The following is a 26,434-nucleotide window of genomic DNA, read 5'->3' on the forward strand; positions in this document are numbered from 1 at the left end:
TCAAAACAATCTATTACTAACATAAGAATAACCAAATCACAGAACTTTTACAATTTTTTGGTGGACAAAAAACACAACAACAACAACATTTCAACAACAGTACTATTTCTGCATATTTATGTTGTTTTTCCCTCATACGTCTTAAAGACATAGCATGGCATAACTCTTAAAGAATTTGCATGTCACACTTTTCTATGATAATTTATCATGAAAAAAGTACACAAAATTATCATATTTTAAGCTAAGCAAACTACAACTAATTTTTACATGGAAAAATTTAAAAACACCTTATTGCGTCACAATTTTTTTCTAAAACAAGGACATTCCACATTTACAAAACATGGAAATAATATTAAGCTTAAAGCATAATTTTAGTTTTTAAGAAGGTTTATATTAACATCAAAATAAATGATTCTTGTTGCTGTGGGGTTGCCTTTAAGGGTTGAGGCGTGTGAATTGCAGCAACCTTTTCTCCTAAATGGGTTCTAATTACTGGAGTCTATGCATCTCTAAGCTTCAGCAGGTGAGGTGGTTTTGACCCCCGGTGTTGCTTTAAGTTTGTAACACCAGAGGTTAGCCAAAACCATCTTTCCTGTTTTGGCGCCTTTTGACCTAAATTGTATTGGTGTGCCGTAAAATCAAAACAAAACATACAAAATCATCATAAATGGTTTTAACACTTTCTACTAAAGTGGGATCTCCGAAATAATTCACCTGCAATGGTTAGGGCATCTTTAAACTTAAAAGCTTAAAAAAGATATATTATTAAAGTGAAACGTTATTTTTCTTCACAAAGGTTAATTTTTCTTCACAAAATGAAGGCAAAGAAATCTTTCTTAAAATAGGTCAAAGTTTATAATCTCTCTTAACCAAGTTCAAAGATCTCTCTCTCAACAAAATATACAGTTCTCTCTCCTTAAAAAGACAAGTCTAAACAAATAAAATAAATTTATCTCTCCTAACAAGATAAATAGATACCTTCAATTGTTTGCCATATTCATAAAGCTGTTATTTACTATCTATAAAGCATTCAATAAATGTACAATCTTTTATCACATCTAAAATCTAGAGATTTAAATTTTGTACAACTAGTAATTCCTACATTGTGTCGTTTAATAAATGTTAGGCTTTTTATATAAGAAGAGCCAGTCAATACTTGCTTACAATATACTTGTGAAGAAATTACTTTGTGACATTATACAAAGATAACTAAAACTGTAAGGACTTGAAGCAAATGGTTGTATCACCTTCATTTAAATCAGTTTTTCAAATCATTTCAAATTCGGACTTGTGTGTAAGCCCTGTTCAAGTCCTAAAGTTCTAAAAATAATTTAAAAAAATAATGTGTGAAATAATATTGGTTTTGTTTCTTTTTCATATCATTCAATGTATTTCAACACCAATTTCCTTCCATGTGTAGCAGAATGGTGTAGCAACAAAATGTTTGCCCATCACTGAAGTAAAAACATAACTTGTGAGTGAAGGAATGTCACTGAAAAAAAACTGCAATGCATGTAATTACATTAACATAAACATGACCACTTTTCATGCGATGACTCACAAACTTTTAAAATCCCCATTCTTTAATGAAATAATAAACAATGAATAAACTAACTTAGTATAACAAAGCACAAAAACTTAGCACATGCAACACTCTTGTATCTGCTTTTAACACATGGAAATGTGAATGACATTTAATATATTTTTATATTATATTTATATGATAGAAGAATAATCTCAATAAAATTTCATATATTATATATACACAATACCTAATAAAATGTGATAAATTCAACAATATTAACACATGTGTTGGTTAACTTCACACAATAATATGAAAAGCTGGTGTTTTTAACAATTTATGAAAATTATATAGGAATAATTTTCTTAACCTTATTGAGAAAAAAATTGACTATTTTTTGAAACTATGGAGAGGCATCTTTTAACTTTAATACTTGTATTTGGGGGGAAAAAATAAGAAACAATTGTTGTAGTCAATTTAAATGATTTTCACGTAATAGAGCACTATTTTTTGTCCATAATGAATTTGCCTGTGTTACAGAAAAATGCCCTGGGCCTTTCAATTTCAAAAAATAAAAATAAATTAAGGGAAAACAAGTAAAAAAAAACACATTTGTAAAACATCTATTGCACAAATGATTGTAATAGGTTTTTTTTTGTTTTTTTTAATTTAGCTAAAAAAGGTAACACATAAAGAGGTTAGTAATATTTTGTTGATATATACAATGTCCTTTCTTTCTTCTTCGATTTTCACTGGCATTTTAAAATTTTAAAAACCAACCCTTTTGACATTTACAAAAATTAAATATAATAATTTTTTTTCAAATAGGTTCTTGTGAAAACTTTATAAAAATTGATAAATCATGAGAATGTTGCAAATGTATGGACTCTAGACTTACTCTGTAACTCATCAATTTGAGTTCTTAGCTCTTTCATTTCTTATACTTAAAGTAACTTAATTTTCATTTATTTTTTTTCTCACCTTTATCAAACTGAAAATAATATTTCACTTTTACACAACACTAAGCTGTCACTAATGCAAATAACAGTTTCTATGACACATTTTTTTATTAACACCAAAGAAATTTATCAAATATAAACATAAATATAATACACAAGACATAGTAACAAAAGAAAATGATTCTGGTGCAAAAACAGAACCCTGTCTAACGAATATATCAACCTTAAAGGCTACCTTTGTAATCATTCTTTGTTTAAGGTGTTAAATGTTCAAATGTCATACAATTTCCTCTTCCATTGGAATTTATTCACCATTTTAACATATTATCATTTAAAATTCATTATTTCATATCTACAAAAAAATGACTAAATTTCCCTAAAACTAAACTACCCTCATTCTAAAACTTCTAAATATGTAGTAGGAACTTTTCCCTTTTGTGAACCTCTTTCTGCTATTAGCCAATCAGGTTCCATGTTTGGCAGTCTGTAAACTGTGATTAGCTGAAATAAAAAGAGACAGCTGTCAATCAAAAATTAAAGGAACGCCTACTGTATGCAATTAAATACTGATGGGAAGATATGATTTTTTTAATGAGTTTTTATTTAATTTAAATAATTATATAAAAATTACATGGGTTTTTGAGGACTACATGCTGCTATTATGCAAGCTTTGGAATTTTAAGAGAAAAAAAGGTTTTAAAAGCAATCATTTTTCAATTTATTATTTTAAGCAGTAATTAAAATAATAGCTATCAAAATATATTCTTAAAGCACTAAATTTAAAACTGAGCTTCTATGTTCATCTTTAACAATGAATTATAAAGCTATTTAAAAAAGATGAAAATATAATGCAATTTCTGTGGTATATTTATCCTAATTTTAACATTACAATTTTTCTAATTACATTTCATTCCTCTACTCATTTAACTTTCTGACTACATTTTTTTTAAATAAAAAAAAATAAAAGAAGAAGAAAGTTAACAACAATTACCAGAATGCAGAACACTTAAAATAACTGTGCTAGTTTGAAATGTGGGCAATTCTGTTTTTGGTAGTTATTAAGAATGCTTCAAAATATTTTGAAATAGGTGTCTTTACATCAACATTACAAACTAGCACTAAATAAAAGTAATCAAATTGAGTAAAAAAAAACAAAGACAAACAAGAAAGAAAACAAATGTTTAAACCATAGCCTTCATTAATGAATGTCTTAAATGTTTGTGTTTTTTATTTCATAAAGTATGGGATGTAAAATTTATGTATCCTTAAATTTCTAGTTTGCCTCTATTAAATTTGACATTTTCAAAAGCACTTTTTCTTACTATTATCCTCATTACTGCAATAATAAATTTCTTTTCCAAAATTCTAGCAAATTTTAAGTCCCAATATAAGCACATAGTCATATACATATTGGCAATTAACTAAACAAGTGCTGCAATTTTGTACAATTAACTTGAGATGTTCCATTGAAATTACCAGTTGAGGAAATAAATAAAAAAATTGGCTGAATTGTCACAAAAGCATGAGTCACATTCAAGATTCAACTCGAAAATCAGGCCGGGAGCTCAAGTATATTAACAACACCCTAATTTCTCCAGTCATTCTTAATAAGAAAACTTTAATTTCATTGTTTCATTTTTTATTTTCAACAAATCAGATATGAAAAGGTTTAACTTAAAAGCATGCTTGTGAATGAAAAATTCCAACCTTTACCATTAATACACCTAAATAAGAAAGACTTGATATCATCGGTTGACCCAATCAACCAATCAGATGTGTTTAAATTTCCTTTAACCAAAGATCAGTCCTCAGCATGCTTTAAAACTGAAGCAATCACTAAATAGCAATGCTTTAAAATGATGAAGTAAATTCCATTATTTCATACAAAAACATCAAGGTAAGTTACAAATATCACTTCTCTTTTATGAATAAATTATGATGATATGAATATTTATTGGTGATTATATGAATATTAATCATATGTCTCCTGGCTTATTTCATTAATTATTCATATGAACATCTCCATTGCATATTCAATCTCAATTATATGATCTTTCATGACTTTATATTCTTTTCATTATTTATTGACTTTTATATTAATTATACGCATTTTTGTGTCAAAAATGAATATTAATGCTTAATTAATCGCTATGAATATTCATGAAGTACCTCGTCCGCTAATAAAGATAATTCAGAAGAATCTGCAGCATCATAATCATATAGGACTCGTGCTTGCTTTTTTTCGGTGGCAGGTGTAGAAGCTGTGACTTGTATAGCGGGAGGGGCAGAGGGAGTCAAAGTGGAGTTATTGCCAGAGCTCAAACCCAGGTTATTGGGATTGGAACCAGCCCCTGAACCCGGACTGCTGGAAACTGAAAACAAAAAAAAAAAATTTCATGCAAAAAAAGGAAAAAATTAATAAAATTATATCCCCCGGGAAACTAGTAATAATGTGTTACCAACCCAAATTCAATAAAAGTCAAATAAAATCCAAAAGAAATTAAATAAAATTTTAAAAGCTTTAATTTTTTGCCAAATTTTTATTTAAAAGTTACCCCCTTTTTTTTGGAAAAACCATTTATTGTTTCCTTTTTGGTTTTTAAGCCAAAAAAGAAATTAAGGGTTTTCCCATTTTCAGCTTTACTGGCGGAAGAAGACATCAGGTAATTAAGTGCCCATTTATACATTATTTCAGGCTGAAGCATGCACCTGCATTATAAGCATCACCAACTGATAAGCTAGCTGGATAGCCATTTTACATGAAAGAATCCAAACTCCTTTGATATATTTAAAACCTCCAATGCATTAATACATCACCAAAAAGACATTTATATGTTAGGGTTTATTAACAGGATATACACATTTTTCAGAATTATTTTTTTTCTAAACTGAACTTTCCGCTTTTTTGGTAACAAGAATTTCAAGTGATAATTTGTCCAGTACAAGCATACAAATTTAAGTTTTCAGTACATCATGATTGTTGACAACAATAAAGCTTGAGCCTAAATACCCATAAAAAGAATATCTAAAAAATATATAACCATAATTCTAAACTCTCTATCAACTTAGTTTATTTTCTTAAATGCAGAGACAATTAATTCTGAAACATTGTCTTCCTTGAAATTTCATACCCAGGGACCAGGATAGTCCAAAATTCCATGATATTGTATGATACCCAAAGAAACAATATATTTAAACAATCAAAGGACTTCGTTTAAATGACTTGTGAAAACTAGTGGAGTTTTGTCCAATGATTTCCTATCCACATAATTTGTGAACCTTGACTTTATAACTGCTACTGTTCTAAAAAAATTGGCCATTCATGTGAGAGAAAAAAACTGTATTAAAACCCACAAAAATGTTTAAACCATCAAAAATTCAACTTAAAAAAATCACACATACATATGTACAATAATAGCAAATATTGACATAGATCACAACATTTTCACTACCATACCAGTCTTTTTTCAATATTGGTTGCCAAATTGGTTCCCATAATTAGTCTGGTTCCCATAATTACCAGTGGTCTCAAAGCTAAAATTATTTTGACTGGTTACGGGATTGTTGAATTGATTTGCCATGTTTGTCTGGGTCTCCATATTTACTTCAGTAAAGCTTTTTGTTTGAAGGAAAAAACAGAATACAGTCAAATACATTTATTATTAATACATAACAAACCCTTAAATTGCCCCATACACATCTGGACTTGTAAAAAGCATCTAAATAACCGGTCATCAAATTTAAGAGGTTTTATTTATATTTCAATATAAATATTGTATGCCTTTAAAATTCAGAGTTTTTCTATAAATAGAAATGGGGTATTAATTCCAAAAGGGTAAAAATTAAAAATTAACTTAAAAGGACTTTAAAATAAAAAACTTATTTGTTTGAAATACCCAACAATAGGACAAACACTAAATATTACTTTTACAATAAGATACAAGATATGTTCTTGTGATACAGTCAGGAAAAAGTGACTGGTGTATTGGTGTCAAGGTCTCAGAGAAATTCATGTTACCATGACAACCTGAAGGTCATCAGATTAATAAAAGATAATAATGGGAAAAATTTATAGGATTTTTTTTATTCCGTTTCCATTTTGAATGAGTACATACAAAAGTTGTCAACTGTCCCTGCAAATAAAAAGCGATGAATAAAACATGCATAAAATTTACATCAACACCAAAAAAAGTAACTTGGAGAAAAGCCCAAAACTTTGATTAGATACAGTAAAACAGACTTAAACAAAACAAACCAAACATTGCAAAGAATCGGATATTCAGTCTAGAAAAAAAAACACCATCAATCATTTGAAATCTGTATCTGTATTCTTAAGTCTTACATTAGTTAATATTAACCACAAATTTCAATTTCAAAAATGTAACTTTAAGAAAAATCAGACTATTGCTCTATTTGTTCTAATAGGGATAGAAACAGAAAAGCGAGGGAAAAATTAATATACTTTCTATGCAAATAAAAAAACTTAAAACTCAGATGTTTTCTATAAGCTTTCTCTTACACTTGTTAAACATTTAATACCTTGCCCACTAAATGCTTCACTCGAACACAAATGATAGTAATGTATTAAATCATCATTATAAAGTCCATTCACTTTATATTTTACACTTGATATTCATTACTTGTTTACAGATAATTTGGATACAACCTTCAAAAGTTTTGAATAAGTTTGTTTTACTGCATCTTAATACTACAAACATTCTGAAAAATTAAAAATGTTAAGAAAATCTGATCAAGTAAGGCTCTCTGTATATATTTTTATTGAAAAAATGTACAAATACTGATGTACACATCTTAACGTAATTATAGAAAGATATTCTTTTTAATAAAATGACAAAATAACTTTCTATTTCACTATTTCTTTTTTCTTTCAATTTCTTTTTTAAAAATACATTTTATTATAATTTAAAAAAGCATTTTACAGTAACTATAATAATGCAAGTTTTTGAGACATGACCTCACAAGTGTCATGTAGGTTACAGAATATCTTATTAACCATACAGAGACCCTTCCATTGACTGGACGTCCCCCTTTCAAAATATAATTTCATATCTAATCCCAAAATATTCAATATACTCAGAAGAGTCCTTAGTTTGAAGAAGTTCAGAGAAAGCTTCTACAAAAGTGTGGTTAGATTCCTCCCCACTGAAAGCAATAAAATACGTTACCTGAAAAATACGTTACTTGAAAAATACGTTACTTTTAAAATATCTTACATATTTACAAATGTTATGTTTTTATAACATGTTTTCAGGTCACAATGTTCATAGTAAACATATATTTTTCAAATACACCAAAAATGAAATCTATATAATATAAAGCATTCCTTCCATCAATTACCCATGTTTACTGAGCCAAATTCAATCAATTAAATAAATAACACTATAAGCGGTACCATTTGCTCATCAAACATTCTTTGTAAAGGCAAATCATCCAACTTAACCACATTTTGTTGAATATACAAGACAGTTTGATGGATTAAACATATATATGTACATAAATATTTCTAACTTAGGAAATGTTTTCATTTTAATAATATCAATACCTTTACATGTATATAAGTTATATCTCCAAGAACCCATCCAGTACAATGTGCTAAATGTGCTAGTGCCTCAGTGTAACTAGAAGATACTGGCTATCTGTATTATCAAAGTGGACACAAAGGGGTCTAATGACAGATTCCCCAATTACAGGCTTTGGAATAAAACCAAAGCCATGCCAGATTTTTTTTAATATATTACAAAGGGGAATAATTCAATGAAAATCTGTGTAAGAGTTATGGGTCTTGCTCTGTCACCTACTATCATGACAAAGACATGACATATAAATTATTAAGGTGAATATCTTCAGTTGTTAATTAGAAATAAAGTCTTGTGTAAAAACTGTAACCAAGTGTAAAGCCAACACCAGTGCCAGTGAAAGATAGAACCACCTATACAAGTAATCTTATAATAGTCATTGCTTTAATGTTGTAACTCATTAGTTATTACTATCTTTCAGAATTCCCCTATCAAAATGATAAAGTCTAATTGCTTATTTCTAAGCAGCTCTATCAAAAATTCTAAAATTTTCTAAGTATACCTACAGAAAATCTGTTAAAAGGACAAAGTTTCAATTTTATTATATTTCATTTCCAACTCAATTTCTTGAAACCTGACCTTATAAGATTTAGCAACAATTTTAATGTAGGAATGATGGAATCGTTCCCTACAACTTTTTTCATGAAATTATTTGTTTAAACCTAGTTTAACTACAACATAATTTCTGACCATTTACCCAGCCAATATAATTATATTAATAAAAGCTCTCAGAAAAACATTTATTTAGTTTAACAAACCAACAAAAGCAGAATTATTATTGTCAACTACATTCAAAGCTGGTAAAATACATAAAAATCCCTCAGCCATAAGTCTAACTGGAAACCTAACATACATGCAACTATCTTTCATATATTTTCCCACAAAAATAACATTAAGCTTTTCACAGGTACCTCATTTCTTTATTACAACATGTTTATCTATCTCTTTTCACCTTTGACCTCTTAAGAATGACCTTGACCTTTCAGAAAAAAAGATTTAAGATCTGGCCTTCTCTATTCCTACACAGTTTCACAAATCATTTTAAAACTCCAGAAAAGGAGGGCTGGTGCTTGTTTTCCAATAGAAAGAAAAAAAAAAAGAAATAACAAGAGGGCCATGATGGCCCTGAGGTCGCTCACCTGTATATAGCCCCCCCCCCCCCCCAACGTTGCAGGGCCAATTTAACCCAAGGGCTGTTATTTGCACAAACTTGGTAGAATAATAAGATGTTTCATGCTAAACATCTAAGCTCTTGCTCATTGGGCTTTTTAAAAGAAGATTTTTTTTAAGTTTTTACTATACACATATATAGTTAAAAACAATGACACCCCTGGGGCCAGGCCAGTTTTGACCCCAGGGCTTTTATTTGAACAAACTTTGTAGATACTTACTAGAAGATGTTTCATGCTTAATATCTAAACTCTAGCTATTTGGGTTTTTTCAAAGAAGATTTTAAGTTTTTGCTATACACATATAAGAAAAATCAATGACCCCCGAGGCTGGGCCAATTTTGACCCCAGGTCTTTTACTTGAACAAACTTTGTAGACACTCACTAAAAGATGTTTCATGCTTAATATCTTAACTCTAGCTATTTGGGTTTTTTCAAAGAAGATTTTTTAAGTTTTTGCTATACACATATAAGGAAAATCAATGACCCCCGGGGCGGTGCCAATTTTGACCCCAGGGCTTTTATTTGAACAAACTTGGTAGACATCTATTAGAACATGTTTGATGCTAAATATCTTAGCCATAGCTCTTTGAGTTCTTTAAAAGAAGATTTTTTAAGTTTTTACTATATGCATATAGGGAAAATCAATGACCCCCTGGGGTGGGGCCTATTTTGACCCCAGGGCTTTTATTTGAACAAACTTGGTAGACACCTATTAGAACATGTTTGATGCTCAATATCTTAGCTATAGCTCTTTGAGTTCTTTAAAAGAAGATTTTTAAGTTTTTACTATATGCATATAGGGAAAATCAATGACCCCCCCCCCCGGGGCGGGGCCAATTTTGACCCCAGGGCTTTTATTTGAACAAACTTGGTAGACACTTATTAGAACATGTTTCATGCTAAATATCTTAGCTCTAACTCTTTTGGTTCTTTAAAAGATGATTTTTTTAAGTTTTTACTATATGCATATAGGGAAAATCAATGACCCCCTGGGGCGGGGCCTATTTTGACCCCAAAGCTTTTATTTGAACAAACTTGGTAGACACTTATTAGAACATGTTTGATGCTCAATATCTTAGCCCTAGCTCTTTGGGTTCTTTAAAAGAAGATTTTTTAAGTTTTTACTATGTGCATATAGGGAAAATCAATGACCCCCGGGGCGGGGCCAATTTTGACCCCAGGGCTTTTATTTGAACAAACTTGGTAGACACTCACTAGAAGATGTTTCATGCCAAATATCTAAGCTCTAGCTCTTATGGTTTTTTAAAAGAAGATATTTAAAGTTTTTTCTTTCGGTTGCCATGGCAACCAGAGTTCTGCATGGAATTAAATTCTTTGAACAATTTTTAAAGGTGACCACCAAAGGAACATTCCTGTGAAGTTTGGATGAAATTGGCTTAGTGGTTTATGAGGAGATGTCATTTAAAGTAAAAGTTTACGGACGGACGGACGCCGGACGAAAAGCGATCAGAAAAGCTCACCCTGTCACTTTGTGACAGGTGAGCTAAAAATCAAACAAAAAAAAAAGAAGACTTATGGCTGACATATGGGCAACATGTATCAGATATTTATAACTACACATACCTGCCAAGTTGTTTTTGTAAATCAGACATATATTGCTGACTCTGAGAGTGGAATGTCATCTGAGCTTCAATGAAGTCATTCAAACACCGAAGATGGTGAGCCTAAAAATAGAAAACTTTGTCTGATAACTGAAGCATTAAGACATACGTATGACAAAGAAATTGGTCAAAATTTTAAAATAAGAAAGCTTGATCTCATAATCAAGTTTGAGTTTTCTAAGTTTTATTGAGACTGATAATTTGTTAGTTATTGTTTTGTTTTTCCCCTTTTTATCTGCTTGTATTTCCTTTTTTGGTCTCTATTTTTTGAAAATGATATAAAATTCATAAATCACATAATTATGGCTACCTTTAATTTTACACCTGTTAACTCAGATGGTGAAATGGTGAAAAACTGCTTCACACACTAGGAGATTTATACATGGCTGGCACGATTGAACACCACTGAAACCAGGGGCAAGTAACTCTTGACAGTATTCATAGGAACTCAGTCAAAGAAAGCCTTAAATATTTGTCATTGTGAACCTTCTTTTATAGGAATGCAGAGCTTAGTTTTATAAACCAATATTAGAAACATTGGTAAAAACCATAACAATGACATTTCAAAAAATGATGGGCTGCCCCTTTTGTGCCCTTTTCAAAAAGTTTTGTGTAGAATACACCTAAATAGATTTAATGCATTTTTTATCAAACATCCCAAATATATTTTCATAAGATGAAAGGGAACATTCTCCCAACCCTTTGGGCAAAAAGAAAACTAGTAAAAGTTTTTTTTCCCAAAACTCACATGTGTGTTTTGTTTTCCCTTTCCCAAAGAAAAAAGTTTAGTGATTTCAGCTTGTCTATCAAAGTCCGACTGTGCCTGACGTAAATCTGCTTCTGCCTGAAACAAAGTAAAAATTCTCATAATATATTTACATGTTAGATAAAATCATTATGTTCAATTCAAGCCACTGGAATCACTGGAACACAATCCTTCAATCAAAACAGTATTACCTATTTAACAGTTTGTCTAACACTGGTTGAATCTAACTGACTATTACAGTCAATTTAAGGGTGCATTTTATAATATAAAACTTTGAAAGAGCTAATGCACCAGGTCATTTCAATCCCAGGCCTCAGTGGGAGATTTATGTGCTTAAGGTTTTTACCTTCGGCGTATCTCCACACTACTGGGCGAATGTTTTGGTTTTGTTATGGCAGAACAGAAGCATATAGCTGGGTTTTGACAGTCCAAAAGTCAAAGTCACTGCTATTCCCCATATGCAAAGTTGTAATTTATATGTTGAGGTTAAAAATTGTCTAGTGCAATAATATAATGATAGCTTTTTCAAGATAGCAACTTTTCATATATATTTTGTAAAAGCTAATCTCCCTTTCAAATTTTTTGTCAGTTATCTTCAAATTATTACAAAATTAAGGAACTCCAACGAGACCCTAAAGTTAAAAAATCTTCTTACATAGATCAGCTGGGGCACTTACAACAGGAAGATATGCACAGATAAATCAGAAATATAGTCTGAAATAAATTGAATATTGTACTTTTGTTCTATTCTTAGCACCATTTGTTCAAAGCTTTTCAATTTATGAGTCAATTTTTCACAATAAGAATTATCTGAAACTTTGCCATATTCTATTGGTCTAGACCTTCATCAAATGGAACATAAGTCTTGAAAAATTATTTTCAGCCCATCTCGTCAAAAAACTCAGTGGGGATTCTTTAATATGTTCCAAATTAAAGCATAAAGGAAGAACTTTGTCTATATCTCACTTATAATTATCAATCAGAGATCTAAAATTCTACTTGTGGGCTCGTAATTATTTACAAATAGAATTTAAAAGAAAGACAAAATGCCTACACATTAAGATTTAGAAGATACTCATCCTGAGGACAAGTGACTCTGAAAATATTTTTGGTTGCCTGTCACTGCCCATATACTTTACATCAAACATGACAGCTTTTCCACAATAAAAACTTATTATGTAAAGTAAATGTATTTACCTATATAATTACATATCATTCTGAATGTTTGATTAATAAAATTTAATCCAAGCCACAGACTGATATATCCTTAGTCTGTCTTATCAAATGGTCTGATGTGGTATGCAGGCAATAAGATATTGTGCAAGGTCTAGTGCAACAAAGTGACCCTTCATTATCGTCATCAATTTTGAACACAGACATTTATTTGTCTCGCCATGTATAAAGCAATTTCTTTTATTGACATGTTTTAAGTGCATGTCTAAAAATAACAGGTAAGGCCATTTTCAACATCATCTCATTTTATGAGAAAGTTGAATAAAATTTCTTGATCTGGGGTCTTTTTTTTCTTATTTGGAACAGGTTCTTGTTTGAGGTGACATCTTTTAGAGTAAAAACTTTGGTATCAGTGATTCCTTCAGACCAGAAAAATACAACAGTAACAACAATAACAATCTCCTGAGAGTAAAAGGTAGATACAAACATTGTAACAAGCTAAATGAAGTATATTTTATACAACTGTTTTAATCAAGCTTGAATGTGTACTTATGGCCTAAACCCAAATAACCATTGAGCATTTTTTTGTAGCTTTTTTTTTGGCAAGAATGACTTGCCCTTTTTAATGGTCAACCATTTAGTACTAAGAACTACAAGAAAATGAAAACTGGAAATGTGGAGTTGTTCAATAAGTAATATCATCAAGTAATGATGTTGTAGTTTTAGACATGTCCCTTTGACAGGGCACCTGCTTCTGTTATTGTTTTGGGTCAATGATAATGTGTATCAATATTATTTCTATCAATGACAGCTCTAGCAGAAAATACTAGTTCACCTATTGTACAGTTTCTAGCAAGACAGTAAAGCAGGCAGAAACAGGTGTATGCAAAGTAACCAATAATTCTAGTAAGTTTCTTATTAAAATAATTTTGTTCAGTCTATGCTAAAGCTGCTTATCCTAGTTAAGAAAAAGATTGTAGGAAGAAGGAAATACAAAAACATTTTGAAAAAGAATTTTCAATTTCAATCCTAATATACTGGAACCAAAAGTGAAAGCTTTGGCACATTTTAGATCTTAACAAAATGAATATTATATATTTATAAAACTATTCAAGCTTTATATTGTTCATTTATTTTATTAAGACCTATCAATTTTTGTTCTTTAATCATTGACATGCAATTTATTGTCTTCTACAATTTTTCCCACCATGCAAAACACTAGTGCAACTATGTTACTACATATATTTCATAGTTACCTCCATACATAATTTAGAAATTCTACTAGATTAGTTGAAGTGAAAGGGGATCAAATCAAACAAGACAAAAATCCAGCTTTTTAAACTAATTTGTACCAGAATCTATATAGGATATAATTATGCTGTTTACATAATTTAAACTAAATGTCACAATTAAAGGAGAAAGTATTTAAGATATTAAAATGTGTTAATACTAAAACTTTAACAACAGCTTTTTTGCCAAGATTGAATAATTTATTCTTTAAAATTATAATGCTTCTATATTTAGATATAAAAGACCAAACCATAGTAAATTAACATCTGTACCCATTAACTGTATATTAACTTCATACAAAAATAATACAAACGGGGTTTGGCAATATCTGAACAACCAGTTTTAATTGATAAATTGTAAGTGATTACAATAATAATAAGTAAGTAAGAAAAACATACAACAAATAACATTTTATGATAGGTATGTCACTGTGGTACAATGTTGTACAATGATTAATTGGCTACATGCATAAAAACAATCATTTTTGTAAGGACTTTCTATGAAATGTATACCAAACCTTTGTGTTTTCTTTAAAACTCAAGCTAAAATTTTGGGAGGCAAATAAATGACTTAAACCAAAATACATAATAAGCATAGGATGGAGTACCATGCCTTATTTTAAACCTTAGTCAAAAAATAAATGCATGCATTTATTGTTACAACATTATTTTAAACCCACAAAATACCACAACAAGTAAATAACTTACTTTTGCAATAACATCGTCCTATGTGCATTAAGAAAAATTGAAAAAACACTTTTTAGAGATAAAAAAATCATAAATTTCCAATAAAATATATTTTTTAAAGAATGCTTTTATTATAGTATTACTTAGAAGCTATGAAAATGTATATTTAATCATTAACAAGTGTGAAAATATTTTCTATATTTAATAAAAGGTAAAACATCTTTTTACCAAAACTTTTAATCATTTAGTAAAAATATACAACTGGGATTTCAAACAAGTTTTTCATCATATCTAATGCTAATAATAGGGATTTTCCCTTCAATTAAGAGTTACATTATACAAATTATCTTATAAGTAGATCATAACATTCCATAGATAAAATATGAAGGTCAAAGAAAAAATGTATGAAGGTCAAAGAAAAAATGTAAATGTAAAATTTACACCCAACTTATAGAATGATGATCAGTCTTGTAGATGAGTAAATACATAATTTGTCTTTGATTTCACAAGAGTATTATCTTGTCAGTATATCTTTAAATAAATGTTGAATTTACAGTATTATCTTACTTATTTTAGACAAGTTGGGTTCCTATTTTTCCCAAAATGGTGCCAATAATAACTCAAAATTCACCTTTTGATTACTAAATGACACTAATTTTTTCCCAGATTAACTTAATTTTTGCTATTTAAAAACTTCAAAATCTTTATAACATTTCACATCATGGTGAAGTTCTCCTGAAAATTATCATCTTCTGTCAAATAATATTTTCATACTTAAATGCAACTGTTTTTTTGTTGTGGTTTGTTTTTTTTTACAAATTCTAACAAGAATTTTTATTAAATACTAAAATATCAAATATTTCATTAATTTATGTTACACCTGCTCTGAGTTACACCGTGAAAATTAATTTCAGGGGAAAACATTTTCATTTTCAAAATTTTCATCTTCCAATAAAATTTTACTATGAAACTTTATAACAAACAGAATTTGGATTATAGAAATAATTCATTAAAGTGCGAGTTGAATTTTCAAAATGTTTAAATAAAACTGTATAAATAAATTAAATTAACCTAATTTGTGATAAAATAGTGCACAAATTTAGTGATATTTTGTATGTGTACTTAAATTTAACAAAACATATATTATCATAGTATGCATATTCATTTTCTAAACTATACAAATACCAGCCTGAACTGTTGTTGACAACAAAAATAATATCCTAAACTCTCCTATTAAAACATATATCCACTTTTTTAATAAAAATTAACTCAAAACATCAACAAAAAAAATCAATTAATTAATCGAAACTGAACCTAGCAATTTAACAGAATAATAAAATGATCAGTGAGTTTAATATGAACAAAATTTGGGTCACAAATAAAGCTCTAAGCTAGAATAAAGTGGGGTTTAAATCAGGAGGCACTGATAATTTGTCTGGTCATAGTCCTGAAAATTCACATTTAAGGGTTTTTCCCTATCTCCAATTGTCAATGATGAATATTCCATAGTTTACAAAAATTTATGAAATGTCACAAAGAAGCAGTCAAACCATTTGAAAAGTGAATTTATTATTGAAAAGTACTTTCTTTTGCAGAATGATGGAAATATTCTTTAAGACAATATCAAAATGATGTGACATCAAAATTTATTTACATATTACATTGATTTATCATGATATTATATTTTAATATACTTCGCTTTATTTCATTCTGCACAAATCTTTTTAGTATTTTTAATATATTCATTTTTCCCTTGGTTTTCTCAGAAATTGCTCCTTTCTTTAAAAGAGTATTAATTTTTTCAAGAGTTCTCTCTCTTTTTTTTTAAGTTGACAATTTAGGATGTGAATTTTCATGACCATGCTCTAGCATTAGATACAACACGAAGCCAGACCTCCATGGCAGCGTATGGGTTGTCTGCTGGTAGAACAGGAGGCGGTTGCTGGGGACTCTAAGAAAAACACAGTTATACATCAAACAACGGTTAAAACATAAAACAGAGTTAGCCCCCTTGTATTGTTAAATTTCATAGTCATGTTAAGAGTAAGCTCCCTTCTTGACCAATTTTATCAAAATGTCAAAGAGTAAGCCACCTTCTCACCCAACCCTCCCATATCAAATAGAATTTGCCCCTTGCCCCTATTCTTGTCTCTTTTTTTTTAAAATGACATTAGTAGGTCCCCATTACATCAAGTATAATAGAAAGTTTCACTTTACCAAAAACAGTGTTACCTCCCTTCTTACCTGACCTACTAAAATATCAGAGTTAGCCCCCTTGATTTTAAAATAATTATTTAATTTCTTCAAACTATCATCAAACATAGTTTGAACAATTTCAGTTCAAGTCAGTCATAAGATTTAAAAAGAATTCTAAAAGACATGTATAGGAAGAAGAAATCCATGTTTTACATAGAAAATACAATTTCTACAACTACAAGCACGAAGAACCAAAATGATATAAACCTTAAAGGCCATTTGTTGCATACTTTCTTTTCTATTTAGATTTTGAATTCACAATTTTTTTTAGAATAATTCAAGTTTGCATTTATATAAGTTTTAAAAATCCTTCCATAACAATAAGTTAAATGCCAGCATGATTCATTCCCTTTCTATATTACACTGTTTGCATAACAATGTTGCTTTTTTTTCTTTTGAAATTTTTACAAGTAAAATTAATAGGCATAACATACATTTTCATTCAATGCAAGGTTCCTATGTAGACGAAATGTTAGTACTAAATTAACGCTATTCTATCTAAAATGCCTTTAAGCAAATAAATGATGCATGTCTATGCAGCAAGCTGGAGAAACACCATGTTAATCTTGATAATGACCTGACTATTTATAGCTACCGGTACAGTGCCTGGCCTGTCTGCTCGTTCATGCAAGCAGACCAAGTTCAAAACTTATGGCTGTTGATGATTTTATTATTTTAGAATTGAAATTGCTTAAACTCAAAATGGATCATTTGTTATTCAAAGAAAGTCAAGTTCATTATAAAAAGTCAGCTGGGTAAGTCGCTTCACATTTAGAAATGTAATAGATCTTATTACAAACAATATAAATAAACTTGTTAGGATAAGACAATTAAGTCTATCAATTTAGTTACACATCACCCTTTGATGGTTTAACACCATTTGCTATTTTTGGGTAAATAAATTCCTGATAGAAAGATTTCCTTCTCTAAATTATCTGATACACTTGCAAACTTGAAAAAGAATATCATTCTGGCTAACAAATATATGTCAGATCTTTTGGACATAAATTGTAACTGTATTCAGACACAAACAAACTCGAAGCTTTCATCTGTTCTCTACAATCATATCTATGACAGATGAATGTTGTTTGTATATTTTTGGTAAAAAATTGCATTTCTTATGACATGTTTTTTTTGTCACAAAAATCTGTAGTGTAAGATAAAATATGCTTCTTCTTTAACTAAAACACAAGAGCGATCAGTAATCACATGTGTCGCCTCATGATGGCCAATTTCATGTTGGGACAAATTTTGTGACAGACGGACAGACAGACGAACAGTGCACAACTAGACTTGGTACTGATCATTCCTGTAAAGTTTGGATAAAATTGCAGTAGTTTATGAGGAGAAGTCCGGACAAGCTTTTGCTTATCTGGCAACACAAAGAAAAAAACACCTTTTTATCAAAGGGCCATAACTCGGCCAAAAATCATTCAACCGGAAAACCCGTGCAATATGCGCAAGGACTTGAGCTACAGATCAATCCTGTAAAGTTTCATTGAAATTGCATTAGTGGTATAAGAGAAGTAGTCCGGACAAACTTTAAAATTAAAAATTATTAAAGGGCCATAACTCTGACAAAAATCATTGAACCGGAAAATGCTGACAATATGCACAACTAGACTTGGTACTGATCATTCCTGTAAAGTTTGGATGAAATTGCACCAGTAGTTTATGAGCAGTAGTCCGGACAAGCTTTTGTGTATTTGGCAACACATAGAAAAAAACACCTTTTTGTCAAAGGGCCATAACTAGGCCAAAAATCATTCAACCGGAAAACCCGTGCAATATGCGCAAGGACTTGAGCTACAGAACAATCCTGTAAAGTTTCATTGAAATTGCATTAGTGGTATAAGAGAAGTAGTCCGGACAAACTTTAAAATTAAAAATTATTAAAGGGCCATAACTCTGACAAAAATCATTGAACCGGAAAATGCTGACAATATGCACAACTAGACTTGGTACTGATCATTCCTGTAAAGTTTGGATGAAATTGCACCAGTAGTTTATGAGCAGTAGTCCGGACAAGTTTTGTGACGGACGGACGGACAGACGGACAGACAGACAGACAGACGGACAGACAGACAGACGGACAGACAGACGACGGAGAAGTGATCCCTATATGTCGCCACTACTCCGTAGAGGCGACACAAAAACCCCTAAACATGATTATCACAATAGTTCAGTTCATTACACAATATTATTGAATCTTTTGTAAAAGGTATGTATAGAATTATCAATAAACAATCAGTCAAAAAGAAGATTATATACATATTTTTTTCTACAGTTCTTACACTACTATTACAAAGAGATACACAGCAGAATTAATTATTAAAAGTTTTTATAACATGACTACATGAGCAGGGAATGTAAAGCATTTTACTCTACAAAAAATATTTTCAACAAAAAATATGACAATGTCCAGTCAATCCCAGAACAAAAACATGTTAACTGATACTTTTTACTGAGACCCTTTTGTAGAAACAGGTGAAAGTTCCAGCTCATTATTTCATTTTGACAGAATAGTACAATATAAAAGACACATTAAAGTTGCACTTGATAATTCTACATCATATTATGCCTGATTTGTGAACTTACAAAATAGTAAATTTGCTATAAAAATGGAGTAAATATCTTAAAATAATGAAGGTATTTACATTTTGTTGGCACTTTGACAAAAATAGAATTCCCATATTAACAAAAGGCATTAAATTAACATAAAATGTGAGATGCTGAATAATCTAGTTAATCATGTACAGTAGAACTTTTGCAAGGCAAAGTTGAAGGGACTTGTGTCAAAACTTCGACACATCGGTACTTCGACTCATGAATCGATCTTTATTTGAGCTGTCGATGTTTACAAATGAGTTGCAAAAGGTATAACAAAAGTAAAGGGCAATAACTAAGCCAGATTAAAGTAAATATATCCCATGTGATTATCATGTGAAGGTTCTCAAACGAAACTAAGTTGTACTGTTAATTTTCAAAGAAGAATGATAACAATTAGAGCATATAAATACACATTTGAATGCATACAAGGGCTGTTAGAACACACAACTGTGTAATTAACACCTGTAAAACAATCTGATCGGAAATCATTTTATCGGCCCAAAAAGGTGAGAAAAATGTCTTAAGATCAAATGTGTCAAATTAATCAATGGACTTATTCATGGTAAATATTTTTTTCAAATTTTTGTTTATGGACCACATAAAAACTTTGACACATTGAAAAAATGTACACATAAAAATTCGACTTGTTTATAGGTTTTAATGTAGAACATATTGCTTCATTTAGCTTTGTCACATCAGGAAAATCAAGAAATCGGGGTTCGACACACAGAAGTTCTACTGGATGTATTTGTGCCAAATTGATCGGACATCCAAATTTTTATAACAGAAAGTTAAGCTTCACTGAATTCTGAGAATTTTCTACATTGTTACAATCATGATGATGTGACTTTATTATATGTACATTTAAAGCAAAAGAACAGAAAAACAACTACAGCTTTTGTTTCTGAAATTGACTGTACATTGCTGTCAGCGACATGTAAGCAGAAGATAACACTGAAAAAGGAATGAGCACATGAATATATAATATATAAAATATTTCTGAAAACTTTGTTGCCATAGCAACACATGCTTGCAGACTATGACACCCACCTCCATCTTGGCATATGGATTATTAGCGGGCATTTGACCACTCTTTGGGTTTAAATAGAGAATTTAAACATGGTTTTAGTAAATGCGAGGTAAAACATTTTTACTATCAATACATAAAATATGCAGAGTTAGTATGCTAGAACTATATTTCAAAACAAAGATTAAAACTACTTTATGATCATGATTTTATCTTTAAGTTCCTTAAAAAATTCAATTCTTAACATCATTTTTGTTGATTAAATGAGACCATTTGAGGCAAGAGCACTTTTCAAAAAATAAATAATAACTAATAAATTTTTCACAACATGATTTTTCGATATCAAATAAACTGCTAAAGATAAACTTCCAAATGGCACAATATCTCAATTTTAATATTAAAACAAGTTGTTTAACATGTAGACTAAAGTGCTGGAAATTTATCAGTAATATATCTGGACTGTATTGTAACTTTTAACTTGAAAACCCAGGTACCATACAGTACCATTAACAATCTAGTGTAAAAATATGCATCGAATCACAAGCTCCTTTTATACCAACAAGTCACTCTAATAATTCCTGAATTTCAAAACAAATATATAATAAAAATATCATATACTTTAAGCCTCTTCACTATCAGGTTTATAAATATGGGTTTTAAAATCACAGAATTTCACAGACTGTTAACTTTGACTCACTATTAAATAACTTTTATTTATTAAATATTTTACCGAATTTCCATACCTGAGTTTGTGATGCAACCTGTTTAGCTTTTCGGAGCCGACTTTTACACGAGTCCAAGTCCAACCTTTTAGTTTCTAATATTTTCTTCTCTTTCTGAAAGTTATATAGAATGCATGGTTTTAACAAAGCATTCATATCTTTACTCTCTTTCAGTTTATAACAGTGAAAGCAATATCAGATTTTTATAATTATAAAATGAGCCGCGTCATGACAAAACCAACATAATGGTTTTGCGACAAGCATGGATCCAGACCAGCCTGCACATCCGCGTAGTCTGATCAGGAGCCATGCTGTTCGCTATCAGTTTCTCTACTTGTTATACAGTTGGTAAGCGAACAGCATGGATCCTGATCAGACTGAGCGGATGCGCAGGTTGGTCTGGATCCATGCTGGTCGCAAACACATTCTGTTGGTTTTGTCATGGCGAGGCTCAAATGTTTTTAGAGAAACTCTCTGTTTCAATTTAAGAGTGATGAAGGGATGTAAATATGTGAGAATCATGTAAATGCAAATATCAACAAAGCATATCTACATTCAAATATGCAATTAAGATAATACATTCTCACGCTATGTGCATAAACCCAGAAATAATTGGTTGCAGTAAGTAGTTGATTCTAAAATTTACTTGGTTCAAAAACGGTCTAAAATGAAAGTTTTACTGTATTCACTTTCTTAAACTGTTCCTCTACTTGAGACATTTATTTAATACATCATCCATAGGAACTATTTTTCTGCTCATAATTTTTATCATTTGGCAGTAATTTTACCATAATAGTTTTCATGTCTCCCTCAAGGAAGTTTTGTAATGGTTGAAGGAAGTTATTAGCAGACGCTTGAACAAACTCTCGATATGCATTTCCCATCAGTATTTGTGTCTGCCCGCACTTGACTAGAGCATTCCCTGAAAAGATAATATAAAATAACATATTAATAAACAACGACTACAATCCAAGTATTGTATCTAAGTTCACACAATAATACATACATGTATCTGAAAATTTGACAGGAACATTTTGTAACAGGAGTTGTTCAAGTTAAGCAGCCCACTCTATGGGTACCTTTTCCCAATCGTAGTAAAAATTAACAACATTAAGTAAAACTTCACAAGATGGAAATACCTGTACCTAGATTTAAGTATGGGCTATATGTAATAAGCTTTATTGTAATTTGATCAATTTCATAAATATACCAAATTTACAACGCTCTTGCATTATTCAATTTGTTGTTTTTTCTGTTGTTGTTGTCTTTTCTTCAAATAAACAGTTAACAGACTGATTCAAAAATAACCATGTTGTCTCCAGTTCTTAAGGACCTACACTTTTACAAACTCTTTAAAACAAATAAACCTAAACTCAAAAACCCAAGTTATTCTACTTTTATTCATAACAAAGCCACAAGCTTTAACAAACACAAATTATCTTCAGATATTAGAATTTTATAAACAAGTAATTTATTCTTATTCCTAAGACAAGAATAATCCCTATCTCCAGTGATTCTCAAAGCTCCAAGACGTGGCCTCACAATATGCAATTTTGCTTGATTAGTATAATTCCCTTGATAAAATGTCTGTTTTCTAAGTTATTACATTTTAACATGCTGCTTTTAGGAGGGGAACAAATTAAAACCACATCTAGAGAGCTTCAAGCTGCAAATTTCTGCAAAATTTCTCTTGAACTTTAAGGTGTCATTATATACTGTTTTATTTTCCTTCAAAATATACTCTGAATGAAATATCAGCTTCCATTTGGATAATTATTCAGTTAAAGTGTCCAGGAAACGAAAGTGATTAACCTTTGCCACCTTTACAACTAGGCTCTATAATACTGCTTGCAGCATAAGTTTTGTATTATGTTATTGAACTCCAGTATGATTCAAATGGACTGTCCCAGATTCAACTCAGGGCAAAGACCCTCAACAATGTAAAAGAAAATAATTTAAAAAAGGGCTGTAACTCTGTCAAAATTCATGTTAGAGTTATGGGCCTTGGATAAAGATCTCCTATCATACTCTGTAATAATGTGTCAAGTTCAGACCCATTCCCTTGAGTAGTTTTGGTGTAAACAACTTGCCCACAAAAATTAAACAAAACGTGACAAGTACAACAGCTCTTCTTATTCCTCGAATAGTCATGCTAATTAAACTGCTTTTCATTAATTTGAAAAATTATATTCCTTATTTCTATCTTTCTTATTGTCAAATCCTGTTTAATCTTATGATTCAATCTCAATAGCTCTTGCTCTGAAAACAATTAATTATTTCCTTTCAGAGTTATACTTCAACACCAATTATGCACTTAAATATTGACAAGGCACACTCATAAAATGTGAAGTTTAATTGGTTTCAATCTAATTGTCTTGAATTGTTAATGGATTTTACTTTTTACCAAGCAGAAGATGCCTTTCCCTTTCTTCTGTTAAATGACATCAGACAAAAATGCCATTAAAAACAAAAGCAAAGAATTACTCCCTTAACATACTAGAACCAAGTTTTAAATCTTTGCCACAAGTACAGAGCAGGCCAGTCTGCACATCAATGATTCAGACCAGTAACTGTTGCTTTCTAAAATCCCTTCAACTTAGAATGGACTGTTTCAAAGTTAAAAGCAGGACAAATACATTGTACACATTCAGCAAGTTCTTTGTATTTTGATATTGAAATCTCTTCAACACCAAATGGACTGTTCCAAACTCAAAAGCAGGGCCAAAAACATTACACGGTTTCAGAAAGTTCAGAAAACAGACAAGCTGGAAATTTCTTCCTACCAATTGTTTTATTGTCATTAAATATCAGGCATGGAACATGATGAAACAATTGTCCCGACTTTGATGACAGCAAAGTGGATTTCCAATACAAGACAAACATGTCAATAAGAGATTAATACTGAATCAGTCTACAGCAGGAAAAATAAAAACACAAATTGGAGAACCAGTCCTGTATCTCCCACACAGCTTTACTGTATGAACTCTTATTGTGATTTTTGCAGCAGTTAATGCCTAGTAGTTCATAAAAGCGGGAGGATATAAAACAGCCTATCTTGTACAAACAGATTAATTAGTCTGGGCCTTTCGGCAAAAGAATGTCCTAGTTTTGTCAGAACTCAGAAAAAGATTGTGTCTTTAAGCCAAGAAAGTAAAAAGAAAAGTTTTGAGTAAATAGGAGCGTTGGCAGAGTATTTAATCTTATCTGAAGATATTTTCACACAAAAACTGTTTTTCTGATGGAAAAAAATAACAAGGGGCATTGAATAATTCTTATTTGTGAATATGTTGCCATTAGCATGCAGATAAGTGAGCTTTCATCTTGCCAAGTCAATGATAATCCTCAGAAATTATTAATCACCTTTAATTACCTTTAACTTGCCAAAATACACAGAATGAGGTTTGAATGCATTTGTAGATCTAGCAGCATTAAATTTGTGTGATAAAACATTCAAATTTTCACTTGGACTGAATACATCATAGATGTACTAGTTTGATACACAGTATCTTTAAATAAATCAACCTTTCTTATTCATAATGAGTAAATGTTGAAGAAATTTTAGAGATACATAAAATTTACTTTGATGTTTGAAATTATCGACCTTTCTGAATGTACATTTGACAAGACTTTGTGACATAAACAGAAATGGTGTTGACTCAAGGACACAGACAAATTTAGGGCACTTGACAATATTTCTTTAACTATATTTATACTAATTTGTTAAGATTATCTAAACAAGAGGGCCATGATGGCCCTGAGGTCGCTCACCTGTATATAGGCCCCCCCCAACCCCCCCCCCCCAAACGTTGCAGGGCCAATTTAACCAAAGGGCTTTTATTTGCACAAACTTGGTAGACACCCATAAGAAGATGTTTCATGCTTAACATCTAACTCTAGCTCATTGGGCTATTTAAAGAAGATTTTTTTTAAGTTTTTTACTATACACATATAATTAAAAACAATGACACCCCTGGGCCGGGGGCCAGTTATGACCCCAGGGTTTTTATTTGAACAAACTCTGTATTAGACACATTACTAGAATATGTCTCATGCTTAAATATCTAAACTCTAGCTATTTGGGTTTTTTTTCAAAGAAGATCTTTAAGTTTTTTGCTATACACATATAAGGAAAATCAATGACCCCCGGGGGCGGGGCCAATTTTGACCCCAGGTTCTTTTATTTTGAACAAACTTTGTAGACACTCACTAAAAGATGTTTCATGCCTTAATATCTTAACTCTAGCTATTTGGGTTTTTTCAAAAAAATTTTTTAAGTTTTTGACTATACACATATAAGGAAAATTCAATGACCCCCGGGCGGGCCAATTTTGACCCCCGGGCTTTTATTTGAACAAACTTGTAGACACCTATTAGAACTATGTTTGATGCTAAATATCTTAACCATAGCTCTTTGAGTTCTTTAAAAGAAATTTTTTTAAGTTTTTACTATATGCATTATATATGGAAAATCAATGACCCCCCCGGGCGGGGTCAATTTTGACCCAAGGGCTTTTATTTGAAACAAACTTGGTAGACACTTATTAGAAACATGTTTAATTGCTAAATATCTTAGCTCTAACTCTTTTGTTCTTTAAAAGAAGATTTTTTTAGTTTTTACTATATGCATATAGGGAAAATCAATGGACCCCCTGGGGCGGGGCCAATTTTTGGACCCCAGGCTTTTCTTTGAACAAACTTTGGTATAACACTATTAGAACATGTTTGATGCTAAATATCTTAGCCATAGCTCTTTGAGTTCTTTAAAAGAAGATTTTTTAAGTTTTTACTCTATGCATATAGGGAAAATCAATGACCCCCCTGTGGCGGGGCCAATTTTGACCCCAGGGCTTTTATTTGAACAAACTTATTAGACACTCACTAGAAGATGTTTCATGCCAAATATCTAAGCTCTAGCTCTTAGGGCTTTTTTAATAGAAGATTTATAAAGTTTTTTCTTTTGGTTGCCATGGCAACCAGAGTTCTGCATGGAATTAAATTCTTTGTCCAATTTTTAAAGGTGACCACCAAAGGA

The 26,434-nt window shown here is 30.7% G+C and overlaps 1 protein-coding gene across 1 annotated transcript in view; it reads right to left on the bottom strand.

The window, feature by feature from the left end:
- Positions 1-2,525: 2,525 nt before the first annotated feature.
- The window catches only part of LOC132759044 (endophilin-B1-like), a 53,976-nt gene continuing 30,067 nt past the window's right edge, over positions 2,526-26,434 (bottom strand). Inside the window, exons 4-11 of the mRNA XM_060750766.1 lie at positions 22,191-22,324; positions 21,424-21,516; positions 20,704-20,745; positions 14,809-14,826; positions 11,621-11,716; positions 10,829-10,935; positions 4,651-4,843; positions 2,526-2,982 (exon numbers count right to left, since the gene is read on the bottom strand). Of these exons, the coding sequence (XP_060606749.1) occupies positions 2,875-2,982; positions 4,651-4,843; positions 10,829-10,935; positions 11,621-11,716; positions 14,809-14,826; positions 20,704-20,745; positions 21,424-21,516; positions 22,191-22,324 (791 nt within the window). The 3' untranslated portion in view covers positions 2,526-2,874. The remainder of the gene's footprint in view (positions 2,983-4,650; positions 4,844-10,828; positions 10,936-11,620; positions 11,717-14,808; positions 14,827-20,703; positions 20,746-21,423; positions 21,517-22,190; positions 22,325-26,434) is intronic.

Source organism: Ruditapes philippinarum, unplaced genomic scaffold (assembly GCF_026571515.1).
Source record: "Ruditapes philippinarum isolate M1 unplaced genomic scaffold, ASM2657151v2 ctg4190_1_1_1_1, whole genome shotgun sequence".
NCBI classification, from domain to species: Eukaryota; Metazoa; Mollusca; class Bivalvia; order Venerida; family Veneridae; genus Ruditapes; species Ruditapes philippinarum.